The 27,786-nt window shown below is 36.2% G+C and overlaps 1 protein-coding gene across 27 annotated transcripts in view; it reads left to right on the plus strand.

The window, feature by feature from the left end:
* Positions 1 to 27,786, plus strand: part of CLASP2 (cytoplasmic linker associated protein 2) — a 140,772-nt gene that overhangs the window by 3,381 nt on the left and 109,605 nt on the right. For 26 of the 27 annotated variants that reach the window (XM_070391787.1, XM_070391762.1, XM_070391767.1 and 23 more), the window contains exons 2-7: positions 1,442 to 1,520; positions 4,090 to 4,193; positions 5,880 to 5,971; positions 7,121 to 7,196; positions 9,969 to 10,066; positions 15,436 to 15,506. In XM_070391787.1, the coding sequence (XP_070247888.1) occupies positions 1,442 to 1,520; positions 4,090 to 4,193; positions 5,880 to 5,971; positions 7,121 to 7,196; positions 9,969 to 10,066; positions 15,436 to 15,506 (520 nt within the window). Of the gene's footprint in view, positions 1 to 1,441; positions 1,521 to 4,089; positions 4,194 to 5,879; positions 5,972 to 7,120; positions 7,197 to 9,968; positions 10,067 to 15,435; positions 15,507 to 21,135; positions 21,250 to 27,786 lie in introns of those variants that run through there. The other variant, XM_070391790.1, reaches the window with a different exon arrangement.

Raw genomic sequence — 27,786 nt, forward strand, 5'->3', positions numbered from 1 at the left:
TGGAAAGAGATTTATAAGATTTTATTTTAAATCAATGGAGAGTTTTATGTAGAGAGGTGGCTCCTTTGTGGAGAGTGGACTTTGAAAAGGAGCAGCAGGAGAAGCAGGGAGATGATAGTGGCTAAGGCTGGTTTGGTCACATTGGTAATGATGAGAAGTAGAAGATTTGGAATATGATTGGGGATAGAATAGGACCTCCCATTGGAATGAGTGTGAGGGTTGAGAGAATTAGGGATAATTGCTTTGCTTGGGCACCAATAGAGGGTGCTGTTTATTGAAATGGAGAGGTTAGTCTTGGAGATTAAAAATATGGAAATAAGTATATGTATACGCGCGCGCGCACACACACACACACACACACACACACAGGCATTTGACTTTTGCTAAGAACAGTCCTGTGATTTCAGGAGTCCCCAAAATTTAAAATGGTACTATGACAATAAAATGTCCTTTAAAGTGCAATTAAATATAATAACCACCATTTAAAGAGTCCTTAGCATCAGGCACTGTCTCAGAGTGGTTTATTTGCATTACCTCATTTTAATCTTTAAGGTGGCCTTATAAAGGCAGTACTATTATTTTCCTCATTTTGTAGAAAAGCTGTATTTTGCTTTAGGTCACAGATCTGGTAAATTATTGGTGGAGTACTTAAACCTAGGGAGATGAGAATTTTCCTTCTCCTTTTCCTTTTCTGTCCTTCCATAAACCTCTTCAGTATCCTATTATTTGTCAGCTCTATTTTCACTTTTTTATATTGTCTATCTGTAACTATAAACAGTAAGTTGATTCTAAAAAAATGGAGAAAATAAGAAATAGCATTTATATTATAGCTGTTGAGTGCTAGGCTAAGTAATGTGCTAGGATTTCAAGTCTTTTTTTGGAATTCGAAATCACAGCCCCTTTACCTTTTGAAGGGTGCTATTTTCCAGTGTCGGCATCACCTTGATAGTATCCTATATGATAAAAGGCTAATATGCAAATCGACTGAATGATGGAACAACTGGTCGCTATGACACGCACTGACCACCAGGGGCAGATGCCCAACACAGGAGCTGCCCCCTGGTGGTCAGTGCGCTCCCACAGGGGGAGCGCCACTCACCCAGAAGCTGGGCTCACAGCTGGTGAGTGCAGTGGCAGTGGCAGGAGCCTCTCCCACCTCCACAGCAGCATTAAGGATGTCCAACTGATGGCTTAGACCTGCTCCCCACGCAGGGAGCGGGCCTAAGCTGTCAATCGGACATCCCCCGAGGGCTCCTGGACTGCAAGAGGTTGCAGGCTGGGCTGAGGGACCTCCCCACCCCCGTCTCCCCGAGTGCACGAATTTCGTGCACCAGGCCTCTAGTTATATTATATGAAGGTCTTTGTATGTTGACAATTGTAAACTGGTATTAAAGTATGCATAGATAATTTGTATTCATTAAAAAATTTTTTCTGTCTGTAGATATCATTAATGGGATTGGAAATTTTAAGTGCCTTTGTGGACAGATTATCAACACGATTTAAGTCCTACGTAGCAATGGGTAAGTTAACTTTATTTATTTAAAAATCATTGTAGGCCCAGCTGGTATGGCTCAGTGGTTGAGCATCGACCTATGAACTAGGAGGTCACGGTTCAGTTCCCAGTCAGGGCACATGCCTGGGGTGTGGGCTCGATCCCTGGTGTGGGGGGGTGCATGAGGTAGCTAGCTGATCAGTGATTCTCTCTTATCATTGATGTTTCTATCTATCTCTCCCTCTCCCTTCCTCTCTGAAATCAATAAAAACATTTTTTTAAATAAAATAAAAATTATTGTAGGTTTTGACATACTGATTTTTTTTCATAGTTTTTAACAAAACTGTAAATGCAAAAAATGTAATTTTGTACAACTCGGAAATCTGCTAAGTAGCATTATAGTTTACCCGGACATAAAAAACTTTAAGCATATTCAAATAGATAATTATATTCCTTTTGAGACAAAGAAACAAAAGCAAGAAGCTTACTAAGTATAGTGGTAATAGATTTTTACTTTATATTTTCAAAATTTTTACTATATTTTTACTCTTTTTGTAACATTAAAATTTATAATATAACTTATAGCACCACTTTTCAAGCTTTCTATGGTGAAGGACTAGTTCTTTCATTGCTCGTTTGTTGCAAACCAATTTTGTAAAATGCAATAAAAATAGGTTATAGCAAAATGAAATGAAAAAATACAAGGCCCAATTTGTTATTATTAGATTTAACAAACAAAATTACTTTGGTCAGATTGTTTTAAAAACTTTATTTTATAAACACTCTCAATTTTTCTTACTGCAGACAATTTGTAGACTGGTCCTGGGTTACCAGCCATACTTTGAACAGCACTTACTTACAGTGTGTTTGCAAAGAGCATTATACCAGTACAATGCTCTTCTTTGTGTAGTAGTTAGGATTACAGAGTTGGCTCTGACCTATTTTCTAAACCTGAGTGACCTTCATATACCTTTGGAGTGCTTTGGTGAGTGGATTTCGTTCCTATTATATAGAAACATTTAAGGGTAACCTCAGATGTTTGTTAATCTCTCCTATGGATTAAGTTAATGTCTCATAATGTATCATCACACTTATTTTTGAATTATCTTTGGTCAGCTTTTTTTCTTCATATTTTGTGTGCCATCAAATTCTGCCAGTTTCCACTTTTATTTTTATCGTCTAGCTATCCTTTCAGCAGAAGCATCTTAGTGAGTTTCCCTATCTTTATTGTTCCTTTTTAAATTAATTCCTGGTTCCAGTTCATTCTCTGTGGGGTATCTTCTGAAAAGATTTTTTTTTTTTTACCACATCAGTCTCCTGCTTAAAATCCTAGGATAGGTTTTTAAATCTTTGCTCTGTGAACATGTTTTATTTATGTATTTTCTTAAAACATATTGAATTAATGTTTAACATTAGGAAGTTTTACATAAAAATTCATATTTATGATTTGTTTTGAAAGATTGGCCAATGTGGCAACCCCGACCTTGTATTCCCGCATGTAATTATTGGTTGAAGCTGTGTTGTAGCTTCCCTTTTGTCTGGATCATGAGCTTTTCAGTTCCTAAGTCCTTTCCATCTCCTCTTGTCTCCTCAAAACTGAGAATGTCAGTTATAATACAGCAAGGTGGGAATACTGTAGTTCTTAGATCTGGTTCATTTTCTGTATTTCCCATACCTCTCTGGCTGTAGGTGTTTATGTTTGTGACCCCTGCCCTATAGTAGCTCCTATTATTAGTTGTTACAGACAGTAGTTAGACTTGAGAGTAATTCTAGGCATTACATACATCACTTATTTTTCAGACGCAAAGAGGGCCAGGTGGGGTTTAATGTACTGACTGGTCACATTGACAGTGGGATTAAATGAGATAATTCAGTTCTTAGTATATAATTATATCTAATGTGAAGGTTTATTATTGTCCTGGACTGCCTGTCAGACACTATTAGAACCAGAGTCCCACAATAGCTAATTCTACAGATGTTGATGAATTTCTCTAGTGTTAACAATACATCTAAGCAAGATGAGAAGGATTTACATTGTTCCAATTGTCAGGTACTTGTGTTGCCTCATGATTAGGCTTATGATTATAATGAGGACTTCTTGTTTTATTACACAATCATTTCCTTAATTAAGCTTAAATATTGGAATGGCATCACTCCATTTGGTATAGTTGGCTTCTCACTCTAATCATTTCCTACCAAAAGGAATGTAATTTCTGTTCTCCTTAGGTGTTGTTGAGCTTGCTTTTCAGTTATATTTTATTAGAGTCATGAATAAAGAAGTAAAAACAGCCCTAGCAGGTTTGGCTCAGTGGATAGAACATTGGCCTGCGGACTGAAGGGTCCCAGGTTTGATTCCGGCCAAGGGCACATGCCTGGGTTGCGGGCTCAATCCCCAGTAGCAGCCAATCAATGATTCTCATCATTTTTGTTTCTCTCTCTCCCCCTCTCCCTTCCTCTCTGAAATCAATAAAGAAATATTTTTTTTTAAAAAGAAGTGAAAACAATTTGCTTACTTCATAACTTTTAATTTATGAAAACAATTACTATTTGCAATTTTTTAAAATATAGCTTATTTATTCTTTTTCCTCTCTCTCTAGTTATTGTAGCTTTAATAGACAGACTGGGAGATGCCAAAGACAAAATTCGTGATGAAGCTCAGATTCTGCTCTTGAAGTTAATGGACCAAGTAGCACCACCGATGGTAGGCCTACATTTAAAATTTATATATTGCTAATTATTGATGAAATATCCAGTAAGGATAGATGGTAATCACAGCAAGTCAGTCCCCAGGGGACATGAAAGCTGAAATTTTAAGCAATTAATTGTTGCTAATGCTTTAAAGAAGTTGAAATTTAAGATTAAATATCTATATTTAACTTTTTGGCTTTTTTTTTCTACTCAAATGCTTTTTTAAAAAGCTAACTCGGAGATTTTAGTGACCTGACAGTATATTATTATTTTTTAGGATTTTCAGTTTTTTCTTACCTGCATTATTATAAAATGTTCATGCAAAAGCTTATTTTGAGAAATACTGAATGTTATGTTAATTTCTGCAATTCTTACAAAGATAGGAAGAAATTTTTTTATTTTAACAGGTAGTTACTAATTGTATAAGGTACATAGTTTATGACAGTGACCTGTATTTTATGAATACAGTAAAAAAAATTGCCCTTATGTGGAATTGTTTTGAAAGAAGCAGAAATTAGTTGACATGTACACAAACATTTAAAGAGTAGCCCATGTTAAGTAGAAAAAGATCAGAATTTGCAATACATATAATGATATTACGTGTTATCATTTAAAATACTGTTTAAGAATTATATTACATGATTCATTAAAAAACCAAGGAGTATTGCTTTGTAAAAGTAAACTGTTTTCCAGATTGAACCAAAGTCCTTGTAAGTATGGTGCATATCCTTCAATCCTTGTTCAGTGGTTCAAATTTTAACTTGTTTTTGACGCTATTATCACAAATAGTACTATAGGAAACATCCTTGTACATGTATCTTTGGACATAACTGTAAGTATACATATAGAATAATGTTCCAGAGGTGGTGTTACAGAGTCAGGTTTGTTTTGTTTTGTAAGCTTCCAAGTTACCTTCTAGAAAGTTTGACAGAGAGTGAGTGAGAGAAGAGAGAAATATATTAGTAGTACTGGATACAAAATTCAGAAAGAATAGAGTCCAGGGAAAGGTGTGTGTGTGTGTGCGTACACACTTGAATTTAATAAATTATATTTCTAAATGTGGAGAAAGAATTGATTGGGACAATTGGCCATATAGCTGGAAAAATGAAGTTGGGTTTCTTTTTATACCAAACTCATGTAATTGTTTTGGATTATTTGTATGGGTTTATCTATGCTTTTTCTAAAATAAATTATAGTGGTTAGCAATAAAATGACTTGCTCAAATATGTTTCTGTATTTGGATTCAATCTTAAAAGAAGAAAAGCCTGAATTCTAAAATGTTGAAAAAGCCTGTTCCATGTGACAGTCTGTAGTAGTTGCTAGGCAACATTGGACCTTTCAAATGCTTACTGGACTATTGGACTTATAATGGTAGCATTGTTGTTGGAGATTTCTAAAGTTTAGAACAAATTCTGTCCTTGGAAATTTTAATGGTTTTGGATGTTGGACATAGTTTTTCTGAGAATAATTTAATTCTAAAGTGAAATATATGAAATAAAAGGTAAAAATATAATTAAGATATTAAAAATTGGGTGAGAGCAACATCAGTGAAAATTTGGCTTAGAAAAACTTGTAGAGAGTGAATAATCTAAGGAGAAAATTCATTTACCAATAAGATTGGTAAGTTTGAGAATAGATAAAATATTTTAAATGAGTAACTTAATATTTTGTTATACATGTTTACTTTTCTTTCAAATAGCACATTTGGGAACAGTTGGCTTCTGGTTTTAAGCACAAGAATTTTCGATCTCGAGAAGGCGTGTGTCTGTGTCTTATTGAAACCTTAAACATGTAAGTTTTATGATTACTGAAAACAGCCACCTGTGTTTTTCATTTTTCTTAAAAAAGTAATATCCATTTCACAGAGCTCGAGGAGAGCTATGGAAATAAATTTTAAGTAGTTATTAACTGATCTCTAGTACAAGAGTTTTTATTTTATTTGATACCTTTGTTAATTTTTTGTTATCTTTCAGGTTGTTAATTTAAAATTATTAGTTATAAGAACTGTTTTTCTTTTTTTTCTTTAGCATGTTAATACTTGCTCCCCAAAGTAGATGATAATATAGCAAATATATTTATATAACTTAGGATCTACTTCTGTTCTGGACCTAGTTTGGAACTGGTTTTAACTCAGTGGTATTTCAGATATTGTAGCCATTTCCCCACCTGGGCTTTCTAGAACAGTGTGGGTGGTTTTGAAAATCATAGACTGAACAAGACTCCCAGGTAACTAGACAGTGAATCTGGTAGCTGTGTGCAGAGTTCTGACAGCATAGATGCCACAGGGCTCAGAGCTCTAATCTGAAGAAATTGTAAAATGTAGTTTTGTTCTCTTTCTGGATTATTTTTTTAAGTTCTGTGCAACAAGATAGGATATATATAGTAGCTTTCAACTTTTCCTGTAATGTTACTTCCTTTCCTCTAACTATACCTTCATTTATTTTCTTTTACTCCTCTATGGTCCTTTCTGCCATCTAGAGCTTGTAAGTGCATTCAGTCTGCACAACTTTTGTGTTTTTTGGCTCTCCTGTCATTTGCTTTCAACCCATGACCTCACCAAAAATTAATACGTAAATATTTTATTGGAATGCAAATTTGAGATCCAGAGTCTAAAAAAAAATCACTATTTTCAAACAAAAGCTCAAATTTTCTTTAGTCACTGAGAGTTTGCCCGGTTTAAGAGTGCCATTGGTTGAACATTTTGCTCTGTTGGATCTTGTATTGACAATTTCATTGTTAGTCATGATTACTCAAGTTTGCATATTTGACATTGTTTAGAATTAGTTTTTGCTTGTGTCTCATACCTTCATGTTTTAATGATGTGTGCCCATGCTCTCTACCATATCTGTCTTATTAATACAGACAAGAAGAAAGCAGAGGATATTTGTTTACTGTTTGATTAAAACCAAATTCTCTTTATTTTTTTCAAATTATATTTAGTTTTGGAGCTCAACCACTAGTCCTCAGCAAGTTGGTACCACATTTGTGTATCCTATTTGGAGATTCCAACAGTCAGGTAAAATTTTATTTACATATTTAAGTGTTGACTAATTTTTTGGCTACAGCTTCTTTGTTAGTGCTCTTAGTCGATATTATTTTTATTTTTAAATTTATCTTTATTATTGAAAGTATTACAGATGTCCCCTTCTTAGTCTATTTTAAAAAGAAAAAGAAGAGAGAGGGTAGAAAGGGGTTAGTGAAGATTTCACCTCATTTTTTAAATTTAAAATCCACCAAAGTTAGTTTTTAAGAACATATTATATTCACTTAAGTTTCTTAAGTTTGTTAGTTGTTAGCTAGTATTAAGGATAGATTGGACTTTTAAAGCATAATTCTTTTTTTTCTTTTTTAATTTTCACGTCAGGATAAGTTTTTCATTGATTCTAGAGAGCGGGAGAGAGAGAGGAAATCACTCATCAGTTGCCTTTTGTACGCACCTGAACTGGGATTGAACCTGCAACGTGGGGTGTGCCGTGACCAAGGATCGAGTCCTTGACTCTTTGGTGCTTGGGACAATGTCCCAACCCACTGAGCCACACTGGCCAGGGCTCAAATATAGCTCTTGAGTCTGAAAAATTGAGTAACAAGTAACTTGGATTCCCTTCTGTGGTCCTGGGTATTAACTGTGAGAGCAGGTTGCCAGCTCCCTTTGTTTCTGAGTGGCATAACAACGACTTTTTTGCAACAGTCAAAACCATATTTAACAGGGAATTTGTGCAGTGGTGTATCACTTGTTAGACATTTTTTTGCCTGAGCTTCATATACTGTAGGCATAAATACAGGGATATGTTCTGGATTCCATCCCTTCTAATAGAGTTGAATCTTAGTTGTAACCTTTTTGGCACAGCTTGTGCATTTGGAAATACCCTGCATAAGGTTTTCCCTGCTGTTAGTCCCTAGCTAGCTGCTGCTCTGGAGGTTTGTAAGAAGTTCTGTCTCTTCATTTGCTCTCTGACAGTGAACTCTGCAGGGAAATTAGAGCTAGCCGTCTTCCAAATTCCCGTCTTTCGGCCACATTTTTTCTTTTAATTGTGGTAAAATATACACAACATAAAATTTATTATTTCAACCATTTTAAAGTGTACAGTTTATTGGCATTAAGTACACTCATTGTTGTGCAGCCATCACCACCATCCATCTCCAGAACTTTTTCATTTTACCAAATGGAAACTGTCTTCCCATTAAACAGTAACTCCCCATTCCCTCCAACTCCTCAGTTCCTCACAATTATATTTTACTTTCTCTCCATAGGAATTTGACTACTCTAGGTAACTTCATAAAAGTGGAACCATATAATATTTGTACTTTTGCATCTAGCATATTTTACTTAATATAATGTCTTCAAGGTTCATTCATGTTGCAGCATGTGTCAGAATTTCCTTTTTAAGCCCTGACCGGTTTGGCTCAGTGGATAGAGTGTCGGCCTGCGGACTGAAGGGTCCCAGGTTCGATTCCAGTCAAGGGCATGTACCTTGGTTGCGGGCACATCCTCAGTACAGGATGTGCAGGAGGCAGCTGATCGATGTTTCTCTCATCGATGTTTCTAACTCTCTATCCCTCTCCCTCTCTGTAAAAAATCAATAAAATATATTAAAAAAAATAAAATAAAAGCAATAAAAAGCATGTCTTCAGTTGAGAAAACAATATTATTTAAAAAAAAAAGAATTTCCTTTTTAAGACTGAATACTATTTCATTGTATGTATATACCATTTTTTAAAATCCATTCATTCATGCATGGATATGTGGATTATTTCCACCTTTTGGCTATTTTGAATAATGATATTGATGTATAAATACAGGCATAAATACCTGTTTGTGCCCAGGCCATATTCTTTTTTGTTGTTAATCCTCACCCGAGAATATTTTTTCCATTGATTTTTAGAGAGAGTGGAAGGGAGGGAGAGAAGAGAAACATCAATGTGAGAGAGACATATCAATTGGTTGCCTCCCACACATGCTCAAAGGGGTCTGGGGATTGAGCCTGCAACTGAGGTACATGCCCTTGAATGGAATGGAACCCACAACCCTTCAGTCTGCAGGCCGACACTCTAACCACTAAACCAAACTAGCTAGGATCAGGCCACGTTCTTGAAAGGCAGGAAAATGTATTAACCGTGGCAATGATTTGTATTCATTATTGGCAGTGCTTATACAATCTTATTACAAAAAGAAGACTTTTTAAAAGCCACTTTAATAACTTTTATTTACATGTTTTTTAGATTTTTGTAAAACCTTTTACAAGGTTTCTCTAGAGCAGCGGTTCTCAACCTGTGGGTCGCCAACCTGTGGGTCACCACTCCTTTTGGGGTCGAACCACCCTTTCACAGGGGTTGCCTAAGACCGTCGGAAAACACATATATAATTACATATTGTTTTTGTGATTAATCACTATGCTTTAATTATGTTCAATTTGTAACAATAAAAATACATCCTGCATATCAGATATTTACATTACGATTCATAACAGTAGCAAAATTACAGTGACGAAGTAGCAACGAAAATAATTTTATGGTTGGGGATCACCACAACATGAGGAACTGTATTAAAGGGTCGCGGCATTAGGAAGGTTGAGAACCACTGCTCTAGAGGTTTCTTGGCATTCCTCTTTTGCGTGTGTTTTGTTATTGTTGTTGTTGTTCTTAATAACCTGCCAGAATCTCTTAGGAGTTTAGAGATACTAAAACCAACTTGGAGCTTCAAGTTTGTCTTCCTGTGTAATGTTACCTTGATGTGAAGTATTTTATTGTATCTCATATATTCTTTTTAAAGTTCTGAATTCTTTGGCAGGTGAGAGATGCTGCAATATTGGCTATAGTGGAGATTTATAGACATGTGGGAGAGAAAGTAAGAGTGGACCTTTCTAAGAGAGGAATTCCCCCTGCTAGGTAAGTCTTACTAAATTTTTGCCATTGATTTAAAAAGTTTTAATTTTATGTGTTGAGTTGGATTCAGTTTTTTGAAATGTTTTGAAATTCAAAAGATACAAGAGGATATATATAGGTTATCACCACTTAAAAAGTTCTTAGTCGTAGCTGACTTGGCTTAGTGGATAGAGCATCGGCTTGCAGACCAAAGGGTCCTGGGTTCGATTCCAGTCAAGATTACATGCCCGGGGTTTCGGGCTCAATCCCCACTAGAGGGTGTGCAGGAGGCAGCCAATCAATGATTCTCTCTCATCATTGATGTTTCTCTCTCTCCCTCTCCCTTCCTCTCTGAAATCAATAAAAATAAATTTTTTTTAAAAAAGTAATCTTTTTGGACACTGTTTCATTATATGCGCACATGTTATTTACTTATTTAGAGAGAGAGAAACATTGACTGGTTGCCACAACCCCTCCCCCCTGCCCTGTATGCTCCCCAACTGGGGATCTAACCCACAAACTTTTGGTGTATGGGACAAGGTTCCAACCCACAGATCCCGCCCAGCCAAGGTGTAGGTAACTATCTTTTGATACCAGGCAGTATGGTCATAATTTGGAAGATGGTTGGAGCAAGGATTTAGTAAAAATAGTAATCCGTTCATTAATTATTTTTTGAGTACCTGCTATTGAAAGGTACTATACAAGATACTGGCTAACGGAAAACTATATAAGAATCAATCATTACCCTTAAAACCTAGTGAAATAAAAAAGAAGATCCTGAATCAGTAGAGTAGCAGCAATCAGGTTAACAACCTTCCTCTTGAGGAGCTTCCAGTGTATCAGAACTTTTTTTTTCAAAGATACTTTTTTCTATACTACTTCTTAGAGTTTATATTTTTATTTAAGACATTATTTCAATTAGATTTTCTTTTTGTAATGAAATTTTAGATTTCAAGAGAGGAAGGGAGAGGAAGAGAAAAAGAGAAACATCAATGAAGAGAGAGAATTATTGATTGGCTGCCTCCTGCACGGCCCCTACTGGGGATCGAGCCCACAACCCCGGGCATGTGTCCTGACTGGAATCGAACCCAGGACCCTTCAGTCCGAAGGCCAATGCTCTATCCACTGAGCGAAACCAGCTAGAGCTTACCTTTTTATTATGGAAAATTTCAAACATATTAAACAGAATAGTACAATGAACCTTCATGTACCCCTTGCCCAGTTTCAACAGTTAACAACTGTGGCCAGTTTTTTATGTTATACCCTTACCTACTTACTTTTGTACTGTATTATTTTGAAGTAAATCCAAGTCATCATAACATTTCCTCTGTAATTATCCTATATTAGAGACCCGGTGCACGAAATTCGTGCAAGGGGCTTGGCCCCTGCCACTGCCACGGCTGCCTCTGCCTCGGCCCCCGCTGCCGAGGCTTCATCTGAAAGGTCATCAGGAAGGACATCCAGTCTAATTAGCATATTACGCTTTTTTTTTATTATAGATAATAAAAGGGAGAGCGCCGCTCAGGCAGCGCTAAGGAGCAGTGAGCCTGGCTTCTGGCTGAGCGACACTCCCACAGAGGGAGCGCCGTTCAGCCAGAAGCAAGGCTCATGGCTGGCAAGCGCAGCGGCGGTGGTGGGAGCCTCTCCTGCCTCCGCTGCAGGCGGGCGGTAAGGAGCGAGGGGTCCCAGGCTGCGAGAGGGATGTCTGACTGCCGGCTTAGGCCCACTCCCCATGGGCCAGGTGGACAGCCCCCAAGGGGTCCCAGATTGTGAGAGGGTGCAGGTGGGGCTGAGGGACCCCCCCCCCGCCCCCCCCCCCCCCGCCCGAATCTCATGCACTGGGCCTCTAGTTTAATATATTTCTAAGGGGGAAAAATATTTTTTTTCAATTACAACCACAATACTATCTTCAAACCTTAAGTTTCTTTATAAATAATTCTGTAAAATCAAATATGCAGTCAAGGTTCAAATTTACAGTTGTTTTTCAAATGTCATAAGTATCTATGTATTTTTGGTAGTTTGTTTGAATCAGTATCAAATAAAGTTCGACAGTTAGTTGATATGTTTTATGTCTTTTTAAATCTTCATGTAGACCCAGCATGTGTTATATACATATTATATATAATAAATTATGTATTTAAATTTTTAATTTAAATTATTTTTCTTTTATTTTAAATTTTTATTCAAATATGACATCCATACAGAAATGTACATAAATCATAAGTATGAAGCTCTGTAAATTATCACAAAGTGAATTCACCCATGTATCCATCATGCAGGTGAAGAAGTAGAATATTATAACATTCCAGAAGCCTCCCCAAATCCATTTTAATCCTTCCCTTTTCTCTCCTTCTGAAAAGTAACTACAATTCTGACTTCTATTACCATAGTTCAGTTTTGCCCGTTTTTAAATTTTATGTAAATGGAATCATATAGTGTATACTTTTTTATATCTGACTTCTTTCGGTTAATATTATAGTTTTGTGGGGTTTTTTAATGTATTTTTTTATTGATTTCAGAGAGGAAGGGAGAGGGAGAGAGATAGAAACATCAATGATGAAAGAGAATCATTGATTGGCTGCCTTCTGCACGCCCCACATTGGGGATCAAGCCCACAACCGGGGCATGTGCCCTGACCGGGAATCAAACTGTGACCTCCTGGTTCAGCAGTCAATGCTCAACCACTGACCCACCCCAGCCAGGCAGTTAATAATTATGTTTTTAAGATACATTTGTATTGTTTGGTTCAGCTACAGTTGTTCATTTTCATTGCCTTATAGTTTTCCATTGTGTGAGTAGGCCATACTTGATTATTCCATACTGTTGATAGACTTTTGAGTTGTTTTTTAATTTGTAGCTTTATGAATAATTCTGTTCAGAGCATTCTTATACGTTTCTTTTGGTGTATGAATATATTCGTTCTCTTGGAATATATCTCAGTGGAATTGCTGGGCCATCTATAATAATAAAAGCGCAATATGCTAATTAGACCAGATGTCCTTCCGGACAAAGCCACAGCAGGTGGTGGCTGTGGCCGGGGCCAAGGCCCTTGCATGAGTTTCGTGCATTGGGCCTCTAGTAGGGTATATTTACCTTTAGTTGATATTGACAGTTTTCCAGGGTGGTTGTACCTATTTATATTCTCACTAGCACTGTTTGCAAGTTGCCATTCTACATTTTCACTGATACTTGTTACTCTTACTAATTTAGGTTTCTGGTTCATATATCCTCATATGGTTGTAATCTGCACTTTTCTGATTACTAATAAAGAAGAGCACCATTTCAAATTTATCAGTTATTTGGGGATGTTCTTGTAAAGTGTGTTTTCAGGTCTCTTGCCCATTTTAAAAAATTGAGTGGTCTGTCATTTTATTTTATTATTTTTTAATATATTTTGTTGATTTCAGAGAAGGGAGAGAGAGATAAAAACATCAAGGACGAGAGAGAATCTTTGATTGACTGCCTCCTGCACGCCCCCTATTGGGGATCGAGCCTGCAACCCTGGCATGTGTCCTGACTGGGAATCAAACCCTGACCTCCTGGTTCATATGTCGACGCTCGGTCCCTGAACCACCCAGGCCCAGCATGGGTGGTCTGTCATTTTAAAAAATTGATTGGGCCAAGACCGGTTTGGCTCAGTGGATAGAGCGTCGGTCTGTGGACTGAAAGGTCCCAGGTTCGATTCCGGTCAAGGGCATGTACCTTGGTTGCGGGCACATCCCCAGTGGGAGGTGTGCAAGAGGCAGCTGGTTGATGTTTCTCTCTCATCGATGTTTCTGACTCTCTATCTCTCTCCCTTTCTCTCTGTGGAAAATCAATAAAAATATATATTTAAAAAAAATAAAATAAATAAAAAATTGATTGGTAGGACTGTTTAAAATACATTCTAGATATAAGCCCATTGTTAGCTATATATATGTTTCAGATATATTCTCCTACCCTGTCACTTGCCATTTTAGTTTCTTGATGTCTCTTGTTGTGAATAGGTCTTAATTTTAATGTAGTTCTCAGTCATTTCCTTTATGATTAAACACGTTTTGTGTCTGGTTTAAAAAATCTTTGCCTGCTCTGTCGTGAAGACATTCTCTGTGTAATTGTTTTGAAGTTTTATTTATAGTTAGGTTTATTGTACACATGAGATATTTTTTTAATGGTGTGAGATAGAGGTTCAGATACATTTTTTCCCCCATATGGATATCCACTTGACCCAGTACCACTTATTAAAAACATTTTTCTTCAATGTTCCTTTTGTTATAAATTAAGTATCCACATATGTGCTTAGGATTTTTGCGTTATGCTCAAAATAAAATTGGCCTACAATATTCCTTTCTTCTTAAGTTATATTAGTAATTTTAGCCTCATAGGGATTTTATCATATGTGGATGACTGAAATACACCAGCAACTTATTAATCCTATTCTTACCTGTGGCTTCTCTCCTAAGTGGCTAGCCACTTGGCAGATGAAGACTCTGAGACCCAGAGTAGTGACAGCTAGTTGGTGAGAAGCTGAAGGCTTCCTGACTCTCAGTCCATAGTTCTTTCCTCTGTGTTACGCTTGTGTCAGTCTTCTCTATGATGTTTCTCTAACCAGGTGCTAGAGGATGGGAAGGACTACATAGGTACAAGGTGTGTACAATTGGATTTTTCAACCACGCAGAGTGTTTTCTACTCTTTTAGCACATGACCTCATTATTTATAGGTAGTATTTTGAATCTTCAAAATATTGGACACATTTCTGATGTGAATGAATTTTGCTTTACCCATTTCTTCAGATGATTGTTCTACTAACCATTGCCCTCTTTCATCTAGCATTTATTTGCAAGAATTCAGTATAGCCAATTCAATATAATAAATTCTGTGTAATATTATCCTGAATATTGTAATTGTTTGAAAATTAGATTCTTTTTTTCATAGTGGTCATATTCTGTTCGTGGAGCAGTCAAAACACACACAGCATTTATCTGTTAAGTTCCTTGTTTTATATGGTCCCAGTTTGATTTCTCTGGTTTTATGTTTCCTTAACATGGTTCTATGTACTTTTTAAGGGTGTATTGGTGACTGAGTGGATTCATTATAAAGTTGTAACAAGTATTTTTGATGGGTTCGAGAAATAATTTTATGATGAAACATGGGAAACTGCTTTGTGTTAAAGTTACCATTTCACAAATATGCCTACAAGTGTGGAGAGTGCTATCTGTATTTGGCTGGTTCTGTCAACTGAAGAGAGATGGGTTTTGTCTTTCTTTTCAGTAAGTGAGTTAGTTCATTGTAAAAGAGAGTTGTATAGAACTAACTAAATCCCTGGAATTGTTTTTTTCTCAGGGAGATGGTGAAAGGAATTGTTCCTCATTAAAGTGTATGTAAAACAAACAAAATGTATTCTTTATTCCCAGATTAGAAATGATATTTGCCAAATTTGATGAAGTGCAAAATTCAGGCGGTATGATTTTGAGTGTCTGCAAAGGTAAGAATAATTAAATTATTCTAGTTCTTAAACATTTCTAAGATTATTAACAAACTTTTAGACACTAAAATATGTTTTCAAGTCAACTGTTACATCAGATTTGATTTTGTGATTTAAAACTTAGGATATAATAACAAAGTCTTTATATCCTGCTGGCCATTTGCACTTACTTGGAATAAGTGAAAATTTAATAATGGGTGTACTTATTTGTGCAAAATGATCCTGTTCTTTTGCCTATGTTTTGTATCTTCTGGGTTGAAGATATGGTGACCTTCTTGTCCTCTACGTTTCATGCATGGAATGTGTTTTTTATTTCCATAGTAACTGTTTTACTTTGTTGTTTTTAGTAGAAATTGTGGGGTTGATGGGCTCTATTACACCTATGTGTAGACTACCAGTGATGACACTGGTGAAGAAACATAGACGTAGGAACTTTACCAACATAATTATCTTTGGCTTCTGAGTTAGAAATTGAAGTTAGTATGTGGCGTTTATTTGATTTTGTAGTTGCTCTACTTTTTGTAAGGATACTAAGTTGTATTTGGTTTTATTGGGTACCATTTACCTAGACTTCAGTCTTTAATTATTAATTAGCCCTATGTAAAGAATATATTCTATTTCAAAAGATAGTATAGATGGTTTTTCACCTAGGGAATTAAGTTCCTATTAAAGAGAGTGTGGCCCTAACCGGCTTGGCTTAGTGGATAGAGCGTCGGCCTGCAGACTGAAGGGTCCCAGGTTCGATTCCGGTCAAGGGCATGTACCTTGGTTGCAAGCACATCCCCAATAGGGGGTGTGCAGGAGGCAACTGATCGATGTTTCCCTCTCATCGATATTTCTAACTCTCTATCCCTCTCCCTTCCTCTCTGTAAAAAATCAATAAAATATATTTAAAAAAATAAAGAGAGAGTGTGATTAACTTAGTACTATGTAAATGATGCTGGTGAAATAATTTGGTATATAAGTTGTATAGTTAAATAATAGGAAAACTAGTTTCTGAAATAACTTAGTGGGGGTTTTTTCCCCTCTGGATTAAACCAAGATTGAACCTTGTTTTGTTGCAGGAAGGCAGATGGAATGAGAAATTAGTGTTAAAAAGATTGTGTCTACCCTAATCTAAACTTAGTTCCAGAAGCATAAATTGACTTCAGCACTACTGGTACTTCCCCTGACTGCCAGCTGTTTATCACTCCTCTGAATAGAAGGTGTTTTAAGTGCCTTGTCCTTATTTTTTCAGCATTACCTCTGTCCATTTCCATAGAAACCAGAAACAGCAGGAAGATGAAGAGTTGTTAAAATTCCTTAAATTAAGAGTTGTGCTTTCATACCATTTATAGTGCATTCTCACTAGTGTATTCCAAACTTTGTAGTTACAACTCTAAGAAAAAGAGTGTAATGGATATTATAACCTTAAAATATTTATTATTTGGTATGGTTTATTTTGAAAGTACTGTAATTGTGTTTTGTGAGGTTATTTCTGTTACCATAAAAATAGAAGATTATTTTATCCCCTTTTCTTTAAGTTCTCATTTCTTTTCTCTTGTTTATCTCTCCATAAACAAGAAGGTTTGGGGTTAGTATCTACCACTTATTTCTCTTAGGGGAGTCTTCAGAGATATTTTTGTATTGGAGATTATACTCTGAATATTGTAAATATGGTCAAATGTGAATGTTAAAATCTGTAATACATATACAGTATATTGGGGTATAGAAATTGGTCATGATGTTTTGTTTTGTTTTAAAAAACATTTTTTATTGATTTCAGAGAGGAGGGAGAGGGAGAGAAACATCAATGATGAGAGAAACTATTGATGGGCTGCCTCTTGCACATTCCCCACTGGGGATTGTGCCTGCAACCTGGGCATGTGCCCCAACTGGAAATTGAACTGTGACCTCCAGGTTCATAGGTCAACGCTCAATCCCTGAGTCACACCAGCCAAGCAGCCATGATGTTTTTGATGAAAATATTATGCTGTCATTGAAAAATACTTTAACGGATTTGTTAATAAGGGTGGAGACTAGTAGAAAGAAGCCTGTTTATCATGTTGACTATCCTCAACCCCCTCCTCTCCCTTGTCATTATTTTCTGTCAGTGACCTAACTTAGCCCAAAGGCTTTAAATGGTAACTATTTGCTGATGATTCTTAAATGTGTAGTTCTAGCCCTCATTCAGTCTATCCCTTATGCTCTAGATTTGGTAGCCTGTGGCATCTATGACATTTCCATTTGGATGCCTAATGAGCATCCCAGACTTAGCATGTCCAAAATTGAAACCCTGTTGTCTCTTCCTTTCCTTCAAATCTGTTCTTCCCTGATTTACCCATTTCAGTCAGTGGTACCACTATCAGCTCAGGCTAGAAATCTGAATTGACCCCTAATTAGTCCTTTACTAATTAGTCCTTTACTAATTAGTCTAGCTTAATTGGTCATTTCTTCCTCTGAAATATTGATATATCCCAAATTTTTTTTCATCTCCACTGCTAAAACCCCACTCTAAATCTCCTTTAGTTTTTACCTAGATTATTACATGTTACAGTAGATAGTTTTAACCTAGATTATTACATGTTACAGTTCCATGTTTGCCCTCTGGAATCTTTTTTTTACCCAGAAGTGAGAATGATCTTAAAATTAGATCATGTCATAGCAGTGCAGAAGACAGTTAAAGATGCTGCCTCAGCAAGCCTACATTCTAGTAAGGGAGAAGAGATCATAAACAAGGAACACATGGGAATCCAGAGTGAATACAGTTGGTGATGGACAAAATACAATTACCCTTCGTTTAATGAAATTAATTTAAATTATTCCTAAAATCCTTGCTGCCAAATCAAAAGCCATTAAATGAGAAAATTATTTCCACTAATAGTATGTTTCATCTCAGTCCAGGATACTTGGATAATTGTCACAGGTAGACAAATGTATCAAACACTGAAAACAAATTTTTATAAGTAACAAATTAAATGCAAAAAAGTTTGTACCCAAAGAATGTAATGAAGGTTTATTCAGCTCCTTTTTTATTTCTGTACAATTTTCCCCCACAACATTTTTAGCCCTTTATTGGTTCATTGTTATTGTGTACTCAGACTAAAACTGTAAACTAAAAGTAATAGAACAGGCCCTGACCCATGTGGCTCAGTTGGTTGGATGTCATCTCATGCACTGAAAGGTTGCTGATTTGATTCCTGTTCAGGGCACATACTCAGGTTGTGGGCTCCATCCCCAGTAGGGGGCATGCAGGAGGCAGCCAATCGATATTTCCTTTTCACATTGATGTTTTTCTCGCTCTCTCTCTCTCTTAAAAAACAACATCAATTAAAAAGTCTTAAACAAAACAGTAATAGAACAAGAAACCATTTTAGGTCAAAATAAAGGCTCAACATGAAAACTTATAAAAAATAACTAGAGGCCCGGTGCATGAAATTCTGGCACGGGTAGGGTCCCTAGGCCTGGCCGGTGATCAGGGCTGATTGAGGCCTTCCTTTGTTCCGCACTCCCCTACCCCCCCACCACCCCCTGTGGTCAGCGCATGTCATAGTGAGTGATTGGTCTCCTGGTTGAACCCCCATGGGGACAATTTGCATATTAGTTTTTTTTATATATAGATTAATGCATATAATGGACTGAAGAGCCATTAAAGATACCACCTTTTCTTTCTCTCACTTTGTGTACATATGCAAAGCAAATTGTTGGGAGTTTACCCAAACATGGCATTTAATTCAGATTTGTTCCATATGATATTCTGTGACTAGAAACTATCATGGTAAGTAAAATTTTTGAGTATGCTTTTGTCTGAAACCATAATAATGAAACATCACACTTCTTATATTGACTTAGAGTGTTTGTGAATGAAAAGTCTTTTTGCTAAATACAGACAAAAACAAAAACAGAGGATTTGTTGTAAAGGTGGTATGACTTTTTAAGAGTCATTATAGCTAAAAGCTGTCATCTTAAGTCATTAAATAAAGTGAATAGGATATGGAGTTGGTAATTAACTCAGTGATGCCACTTTAGAATAGTGGGGCCGATTTCTCTGAGAGTTGACACATTTGAATTGAGATCTGATAAAGGAGAACAAGCTAATTATGGCATAAACGATAGGAGAAGTGTTTGGGGGCAGAGAATATGTGACCATAAAGACCCAGAGGTAGAAAAGGACATAAGGGAGGTCAGGGTTGGCTAGAGCCCAGTGAGGCTAGGGATGAGATGGAAGAACATAAAGTAAATTGTATCATCTAAGATTTGAGTATTTCATTTAGTTTAGAATTAGTGAGAAATGCACAGCACTTTTTGTCTTGAGTGTGTTTCAAGCCTGAGTTTAATTCTTATATTACAGAGTGTGTGTTAGGCAGAATCCCTAAGTGCAGTGGAATTAGCTCTGCTAGTAGAAGGAAACTGGATTTGAAATTAATCAGATTGTGGCTGAAAGGAGGGGACACCAGCCCTGCTCAAAAGAAAAGACTAAAAGTTGCAGGCCACTACGATTATAACAGGCCCTGGTGTCGTCATGGAGCTTTCCAGACAGTCTCCTACGCTAATCAGGATGTAAACACCAACAGTATTGGTGGTTCTGACTGCAAGTTTTTTTTCTCTTTCACTGTGAAAAACTGAATAATTCTGATTTGTCTAGTGTATGTGTAGAAACTAATGCAGTCTAGGCATGTAATCATTGTAAAATATTTCCCAGCTTCTCTGTTTGAAACAATTGCTAGGAAAAGAATCGCTCTAGGAGGCTGGCTATAAAATAATGCATAGAAATTAGGATATTAAATTACCTTGATATTTGGCATATTAGAGGCAATAAGGTAACCTACGGTTTAGCTTTTTTTAATATATATATGTATTTGTTTATAACATACCCTTTGGTGAAAAGCAAAGCACCTCTTATGTTGATTTTTAAAGGTACTGTATCTGTTTGTGACCATGAGCCCCAGGGCTTTCTCTGAGCTTGACAATGTGCTGATGGTTGTGCAGTTTGGATGGAGGGTGCTCCGTGTCCCTGCAGCTGCGCACTGGCGAGCTTCTGTCTCCACCAGAAGCAAGCTTTGTTCTGCGTGGCCCTGCTGTCCACACACAGAACAGCCTTTGATGGGCTGCCTTTGACGTGATTTGTTTACGGCAGCCAGAAATGCTTCCTGCATAATGAGAGCAGTTAATCATGGAAACTGGACTATTCCTGTTGGTGCACTTCTAGCAATCTCCTTTTGTAAATATTAAAAGGATGAAAACCTTTTAAAAAGGTGCAAATCAGTTAATCCATCAGATCATGTGATTGCTACTGATTACATGCATATCTTTAGGGAAGCAGAAAATGATTGCTGAACACATGCCTTGTGTTTTGATGATTGCATTAAAAGTCCCCCCTCCCCCGTGGAATGGTATTTATTGATTCTCAGAGCTTTCCTTACATTACATTTCAGTCAGCCAGCACAAGGAGAAACATCATAACCTGTATCTAACTGCTTGTATGCAGTTAAAGAATAATCTTGATCAAGCACTGCTAGGCTCAGCTAAATTAGATGAGGGTTTTCAACAAGACCCCAGACTTTTATTTTGAAATGGAGTAGCAGCTGTTGGCTATTGCGGTGCAGAGCTGCAGCGCAGCCTGGGTCACACAGTGCTCCCGGTGTCTGCAGGCTGCAGGCCGAGCCCAGTGGCGCAGGCACTGAGCTGCATTTATTTGCTGTGCTGTTTGACCTCTTGGTTTGAGAAAGAGCTCCCTGGACCATCTGAATGGCTATGGGAGATGGTGAGTAAGATTTATTTTTCTTCTTTTGCTTGTGTTATACACTTCCTTTTAAAGTGACAATCATTTGCTATGTAAGGAGTATATTTCTCCCTAAAGAATGAAGAAGGTGTGTGTGTGTGTATACACTCATGTATGATGTATGCACGTGTGTGCTTACTTGTCATTTGGTATCTTTTTCTACTTGATATGTCTGTCTGAGATCTGGCAAATATAAGGTGACAATTTACCTTGTAACCCAAGCAAGCCCTCAGTCTTTGGTGGTGGATACGAAGAAGCGATATTGGAAGAAACATGGAATATATGCAAAAGCTTTAAAGAGAGAACATGGCCTTTGGAAGGAAGAATGACAGATTTTGGCAGGAAGGTTTGGTTAACTAGCTTGACATCTTTCCTGTGGTATTTCACAACAAGTAGAATTCTGTGGTATAAAGTAGTAAAAGAAGCAAAATGGCTTGCCATAGACACTATTTAATAAATATGCTTGTAATTTGTCATTGTCCCTAGTAAACAATTCTCTAGAAAATATTTACTCTTTTGCAGTTTCTATATAGGATATTAATTTGATTAAAAATTGATTTTGCCAGTGCTTTATTATGATAGCAATCATCTAAAAAAATTTCTAATATGCATTTTAGTTCCCAAAGCATTTTTGTATACTTAGTATACATTAACTCGTCAGGTACAGATAACTCTGTGAAGTATACAGAGTATTTTGGTATTTTCATTTTACAGATTAGAAAACTGAGGTTTGCTGAGATTATAAGTCCCAGGCACAGAACAAACTAGAACCAAGTCTAGTGCATTTGTATTGTCCTTCATAACACATAATAATTTAGGTTTTTTTTTCTTTTTTCATTATTAAATCTTTTGTTAAGATATTTAGAGGTATACTTTCTAATTGCATCAAAACAAGAGATATGTATGAAGGGAAATTTGAGGTTACTCAAAAATGTTCTGTGCATTTTTTCACTAAGTTGTTAAGGAAGACTGACAGTATTTGGGAGTTTTAATTCTAATAGCTTTAGCCTTCCTTATGACTATGCAATGATTTTCCTCTAAGGCAGTGGTTCTCAACCTGTGGGTCGCGACCCATTTGGGGGTCGAACGACCCTTTCACAGGGGTCGCCCTAAGACCATCGGAAAACACATATATAATTACATATTGTTTTTGTGATTAATCACTATGCTTTAATTATGTTCAATTTGTAACAATGAAATTGGGGGTCACCACAACATGAGGAACTGTATTAAAGGGTCGAGGCATTAGGAAGGTTGAGAACCACTGCTCTAAGGCGTTTGTCCCCTTGGAACTATGAGGAATAGGATGCAAACTTACCAAAATGATGATATTAGTAACGGTCACTTAAATTATTATGTACATGTTAATGGAAATATGATAGTAATTTTTGTTTTGCATATTGTTATGGTTTATTACAAGAATTTATGTAGAAAAGAATTTATGTAACTTTTATATGACCTTATATAAATCAGTAACAATTTAATTTTAACTACTACTTTTTAAGGTAAAAGCCATCAATTTTTTCATATACTTAGGATATTGCCAAGTTGTTTGTGTAAATTGTAATTTACAGGCAACTTTAAATGTTGCATTTGGTTTGGGCCATATTCAGATTTTATTTCTTAAACATATAGGTTCAATGGCTATCAAGGTACAGTTACTTATTTTTCTATTTTCAGATGGTATATAAATGCATTCAGACTGTTTAGGAATGTCTTGATTTTTAAAAAATCAAAGTAATCTCATAAAGCTCAGAGGATAACCTTCTGTTCATTCTTTTCTTCAAAATGGAAATACCTTTATTGTATTTTATTGATAATTAAAGTAATACACCTTTATTAAAAATTAAAAATCTGCACAGTAAACAATATAGAAATACACACACATATATAGAGATTTATAGCTATAACATTTTCATATACTCTGCATATTTAATCTCTCACATGTAATGCACATACACCATACTGTTATCATGTGAACATATATATAACAATTGGATTGCACTATTCCTATGTTGTTTCTTATTCCTTCATTTTGAATTATGAACTTAAGACAAATGCAATCTTATTTTCAAAATTCAAACAATGCAGATAGAGCAAAAGTCCCCTTCGAACTACCTGTAAGTCTCGGTCATAGGTATAAGCTGAGATGAATACTTTTATTAGTATGGAATTTGTCTTTTCATACCTTACATGCATATTAAGTATCAAAATAAATGGTTTTGTTTTTACTGAGTTTACATAAATTGTATCATTCTGAATATATATTTGCCATTTGCTGTGTGCTCAATATGGCATAGAGATTTTTTAATGCAATCATGTGTAGCTGCCTTATTTGTTTGAACTGTTGTATAGAATTCCATTGTATGGATGTATTATAACCATTTTTTCTGTTATGGAATTTTAGATTGTTTAATCACATTATTTTTCTAAATGATTATGAAAAAATACCTTTGTACAAAACGTAAACGTATGTGTATATACACATACACCCACACATATATATTTTTTAAAGTAGTCTAAAAGTAGAATTTCTGGATCCAAGTTCTTTATTTCAAATTGCGTTAGCTCTAACTAATTTCTGCCAAAAGAGGCTTTACCAGTTACCTGCATTCTTTTCAGTTTTTGTTGTTACTAATCTTTTTAAAATTTGCCTATCAGATGAGTGAGAAATACCTCACCCTTTCAAAAACATCTTTGCTTTCTAATAAGGTTGATCATCTTCATAGGTTTGTTTATTTATTTCCTTTTCTGTGGATTACCTTCTGGCATCCTTAGGCAACTTTTTGGTTGTTTGACTTTTTTGTAGCTTATTTATAATTGCTCTTTATATATTCTGGTTATTAATCTATTATCTATTGAATGTTACGTAAGCTTAACTTCAGCAAACTTGGATTTGTGAAGCACTATAAAGACTATCCGTTATAAGTTTCAGGTATCTTTCTGTTTAGTTGTATTTATCTTTACCCAAACTTATAAAACTAAGCAGTCAAATGACTGTGAAGTAACTCAGCAGTCAAACCTGATAGAGTTAAAAGCCTGTAGGATTATTATGTGGCGCTGAGCCCTGCAGTCTGCCTCAGAAGCTCATAAGAGGAATTTGGCCTTTTGTTATGCCAACGAGTGGCTGGAAAGAAATAAGGTTTTGTTGCAAATAGGCTATTTGTAAACTTTTAATATTTCAACACAGTTTATTATTTCAAACATGAATGAATCTTTTAAAAAAATGTATCTAATTGATGATATAACTTTGGCCTTCTAGGGGTTAAGCCTTCTGGGACCACTCCAAATTGACATATAACTACTGGTTTGGGGAGCTAGGGAACAACAGTAAGAAATTATGAATACTGAATGAATGATCTCTTCCATACCCTGGAATATTCTGTGATTGGGTAATTTAAATCACTGAAAGAAAGCAACTCTTACCGGCAAAAAGGCCAAACTTTTCTTCTGGGACCAATGATAAGGGGGGGGGGGGGGGGCGGTCTATAAGGAGAAAAAGTAAATTATAAGGGACAAAAGATTGAGCATTTAGCAACAATATAGGCAGTAATTAGACACTAAGATTAAAAATCTTAGCCTTCTTGAAGAGGGCTTATTTACCCATTTGGGTGCAAGACCTTGAGCCCAGTTGCAACCTAGCCTCAAACATGATGTTGCTAATGAACCTGAATCTTCAAGAAAAGGTTTACAGCTTTTGTAGAATGTATAGTTGATGTGCTTGACAGCTGTTATGACCAATCTGTAGCTGTCATGAAAATTTACCTAAGCCTGGCTGATGTGGCTCAGTGGTTGAGCATCAACTTCTGAACCAGGAGGTCATGGTTTGATTCCTGGTTGGGGCACGTGCTTGGGTTGCAGGCTTGATCCCCATGGGGGGCGTGCTGGAGGCAGCCGATCAGTGATTCTTTCTCATCTATTAAAAAAAAGAAAAGAAAACTTACCTGAAATGACTAGATTGTGTAAAGGTTCTAAATAAAACCATTTTATGAGCTGCATTTATTATTTAGTTTGATATTATGTTTTCATGAAATATGTTAATTTTGTTAATACCAAATAATGGTTTAAATTGTGTTTGCTCCTTCACTGAACTATTGGAAATCTTGAAATTTTAAAGGGCCCCCTTAAAGAAAAGGGTAAATGTCTTCAAATAGTTAATACCTATCCCGAAATTTTAAGAGACGTTATCAATTTCTTCACCTCTTTTAAACTTTGTATAATATAAACTTTCTTTTTTATAAATGAAATAGCTTATTTAAGACTAACTTGCTGCTGAGAACACAGCATCTTCAGGTGAATATAAAAATTTGGCCGTTTTATTTTGAAGCATTTGGATTTTCAATTTCTAATTGTTTTACTAAAATTTTTCATTTTAGTTTTAATGAAGACATTTTACATTTTTACTGTTTGATTATTTTACTTTTGAGGGCTTGTGATTTTCTTTAGCTTTGGGAAATATGTTTTTGTTTTTTTTTTTTAATATAAGTTTCTCCCCTTCATTAGCTTTAGTCTCTCCTTAGGGAATTGTTATTAGTCAGCCGTTGAAGCTCCTGGGTTGATTCACCATGTCCTTTTTGTTTGTCTTCTGAAGTTTTCCGTCTTTGTCTTTCTCTTTTACTCTGTATTCTGGGAGATTTCCTTGACTCTCATCCAGCCCTCCTATTAACTTTTAAAAAATCTTGCCAAATAAAAGTTCAGATAGTTCCAAGAAATTTGTTTTTCCTTTCCTGATGGCTCCATTTTTACAGAATTGTGTGTACGTGTATGCGCACATGTGTAAGCATGCACATACACACCTGTATGTAAAATACTGAGCTCACTGAGTTGGGAGGGAGAAGAGCTTAATGACGAAATCATTCTATAGATTTTTCATTTGTTCCTTGCTAGTCATTCCTGTATTTTCTAGCTTAGAAATTATTACTTCTGTCATTCTCTAAGGTAGATCAGTTCTCTCTGCTGTTTTAGTGGGCTTCTGAGAATTCTAAGATGCAGTTTTGCTGTGGTGTTATTCTTCAAAAGCCTTTTATCCTTTTTATTTGCATTTTATAAGAATTTCTTGCTATCTTTTAGGTGCTGATTTCACATACTCTCTGCCTCACCTCATTTTCTTTGCTCTTATGGTTTTACTTATCATTTTATTGGAGTTCCATTGCAGGATTTTAAGGAAGAGAGTAAAGTGATTAAAATTATATTTTTAGGAGGATTTTCAAACATAACCAGAAATAGAAAATATTGTGATAAACCTGCATTACCACCCATTATCCAGCTTCAACAAATTATCAATACATAGACAATTTTTATTCATCAGTATTCCTACCTATCTTCCCCAGCCCTACTATCTTGCTGGACTGGAATGTGTGTACGTGTGTGCACGTGCATATTTCCTTAATTGTTCCATAAAAATCGTTTTACTTGGATTCAGACAATGTTTACCATTGCAGTTGGTTGATATATCTTTTTTTTCGGAGTAGGGGGGCATTTCAGGGAGGAAGAGAGAGGGAGAGAGAAAAACGTCAATGATGAGAGAGAATCATTGTTTGGCCGCTTCTTGCATGCCCCCTCCTGGGGATCGAGAGCTCACAAGCCTGGCATGTGCCCTTGATCGTAATCGAACCTGGAACCCTTCAGTCCCCAGGTTGACGCTCTATCCACTGAGCCAAACCAGCTAGGGCTTGATATACCTCTTAGGGCTCTATTTAAAGCAGTTGTCCGTCTTTTTCTCCTCTTGCCATTTATTAAAGAAAAACACACTTGTCTGGTAAAATCTAGTATGGATATATTAGATTTTGTTCATTACATTGCCATGTGGTTTTATGTTGCTTGGTTTTTTAAAAAAATGTTTCTATATCCCTTGTATTTTCTGAAAACTGAAAATTCTGATAATGTCTTGATCAGAATCAGGTCTGATTTTTTTTTGGCGGGGGGAGGTCTTGTTTTTCCTTTTTGTTGTTGTTGTTGTTAAAACTCACCCAAGGATATTTTTCCCATTGATTTTTATTTTTTTAAATACTTATATTGATGAGAGAGAGAGAGAGAGAGAGAGAGAGAGAGAGAGAAATGTCAATGATGAGAGAGAATCATTGATTGGCTGCCTCCTGCATGCTCCTTATTGGGGATCGAGCCCACAACCTGGGAATCGAACTGTGTGACCTCCTGGTTCATAGGTCAGTGCTCAAACACTGAGCCAGGCCAGCTGGGCTCCATTGGTGTTTAGAGAGAGTGGAAGGGAGGGAAGGAGGGAAGGATAGAGAGAGATGCTTGCCTCCCCCATGTGCCCCAACTGGGGTCAGGTTTGGAACCTGAAACCCAGGTATGGGCCCTTGACTGAGAATCAAACACGTCACCCTCTGATCCTTGGGCCAACTGTCTAATAACTCAATACATCAGCCAGGATGGTTTTTCTTTTTTTCCTTTTGATACAGATTTTTGTATGTGGTATTATATATTGTTTGTCAGAAGGCATACACTGTCTGATTGTCTTTTTTTGTTGTTTTAATATTGAATAGGTGTTATCAGCCT

The sequence above is a fragment of the Myotis yumanensis genome, unplaced genomic scaffold (assembly GCF_028538775.1).
Source record: "Myotis yumanensis isolate MYYU_CA2020_CCGP unplaced genomic scaffold, mMyoYum1.0.hap1 SCAF_14, whole genome shotgun sequence".
NCBI classification, from domain to species: domain Eukaryota; kingdom Metazoa; phylum Chordata; class Mammalia; order Chiroptera; family Vespertilionidae; genus Myotis; species Myotis yumanensis.